The 1,121-nt window shown below is 47.0% G+C and overlaps 1 protein-coding gene across 1 annotated transcript; it reads left to right on the top strand.

The window, feature by feature from the left end:
- Positions 1–5: 5 nt before the first annotated feature.
- LOC114818743 (olfactory receptor 14A16) lies at positions 6–569 on the top strand (the record flags this gene model as incomplete). The annotated part of the gene is made up of 1 exon (XM_029085989.1): positions 6–569. A coding segment is annotated over one exon (564 nt), but the record flags the coding sequence as incomplete, so codon positions are not given.
- Between the last annotated feature and the right edge of the window lie 552 nt (positions 570–1,121).

Here is a 1,121-nt window from a genome sequence, read left to right as displayed (position 1 = left end):
ACGTGGCCATCTGCAAACCCCTGCACTATGGAACAATCCTGGGCAGCAGAACTTGTGTCCACATGGCAGCAGCTGCCTTCGGAAGTGGGGTTCTCAACTCTCTCCTGCACACGGCCAGTACATTTTCACTACCCCTCTGCCAAGGCAATGCTGTGCAACAGTTCTTCTGTGAAATCCCTCAGATCCTCAAACTCTCCTGCTCACACTCCTACCTCAGGGAAGTTGGGCTTGTTGTGGTTAGTCTCTGTGTAGTATTTGGGTGTTTTGTTTTCATTGTGGTGTCCTATGTGCAGATCTTCAGGGCTGTGCTGAGGATCCCCTCTGAGCAGGGACGCCACAAAGCCTTTTCCACATGTGTCCCTCACCTGGTTGTTGTCTCCCTGTTTATCAGCACAGGCATGTTTTCCTACCTGAAGCCCCTGTCCATCTCCTCCCCATTTTTGGATCTTGTCATGGCAGTTGTCTACTCGGTGGTACCTCCAACAGTAAATGCTTTCATCTACAGCATGAGGAACCAGGACCTAAAGGATGCCCTATGGAAACTGATCCAGTGGAAACAGATCCACTGACAACAAGCTGCCTGCCCTGCTCTGCACATTTCCCAGAGTTTGTCTCAGGCCACGATTCTACTCTTTTGCCTCATGATAATCATAGTTATACACTTTTTTGGTGTTTTTTTTACTTATTCTGAAACTTGCTCCTGTGTGTCTGACCCTTGCACAGCACTGTTTCCCGTGTCATTGTCCAATAGCAACTCTTCAATAAAACAAGATCACCCAGGTGCAGTGATTGGAGGCTGGGATCCTTCTCAATTTTTTTGTTTTCATTAAAACATCTGAGGAACTGTTCTTTTAAAGAGTCGTTTCTTCCTTTGTTCTGTTTCTGTTTTGGGTTAAGCTCAGGGTACCATCAGGTTCTACTGACCCAAATATTCTGGATTTCATGGATCTCTTGTAGGAATCCAATGGCAGTGGAAATGGTACATTGAGCTCCACATTATCTGCCCAGGAAGCTTCATATGTGACAGGACTCTTAGCATATACTCAGCTCTCTGGAAATGAATTTGGAGGGGTCAGGAGAGGATGGGGATTCACCATGTTCCCTGGCTTGGGAGGGAATGG

Source organism: Antrostomus carolinensis, unplaced genomic scaffold (assembly GCF_000700745.2).
Source record: "Antrostomus carolinensis isolate BGI_N321 unplaced genomic scaffold, ASM70074v2 scaffold11287, whole genome shotgun sequence".
Classification (NCBI taxonomy): domain Eukaryota; kingdom Metazoa; phylum Chordata; class Aves; order Caprimulgiformes; family Caprimulgidae; genus Antrostomus; species Antrostomus carolinensis.
Note: the sequence above shows the minus strand (reverse complement) of the source record. Positions and strands in the feature narration are given on the sequence as shown.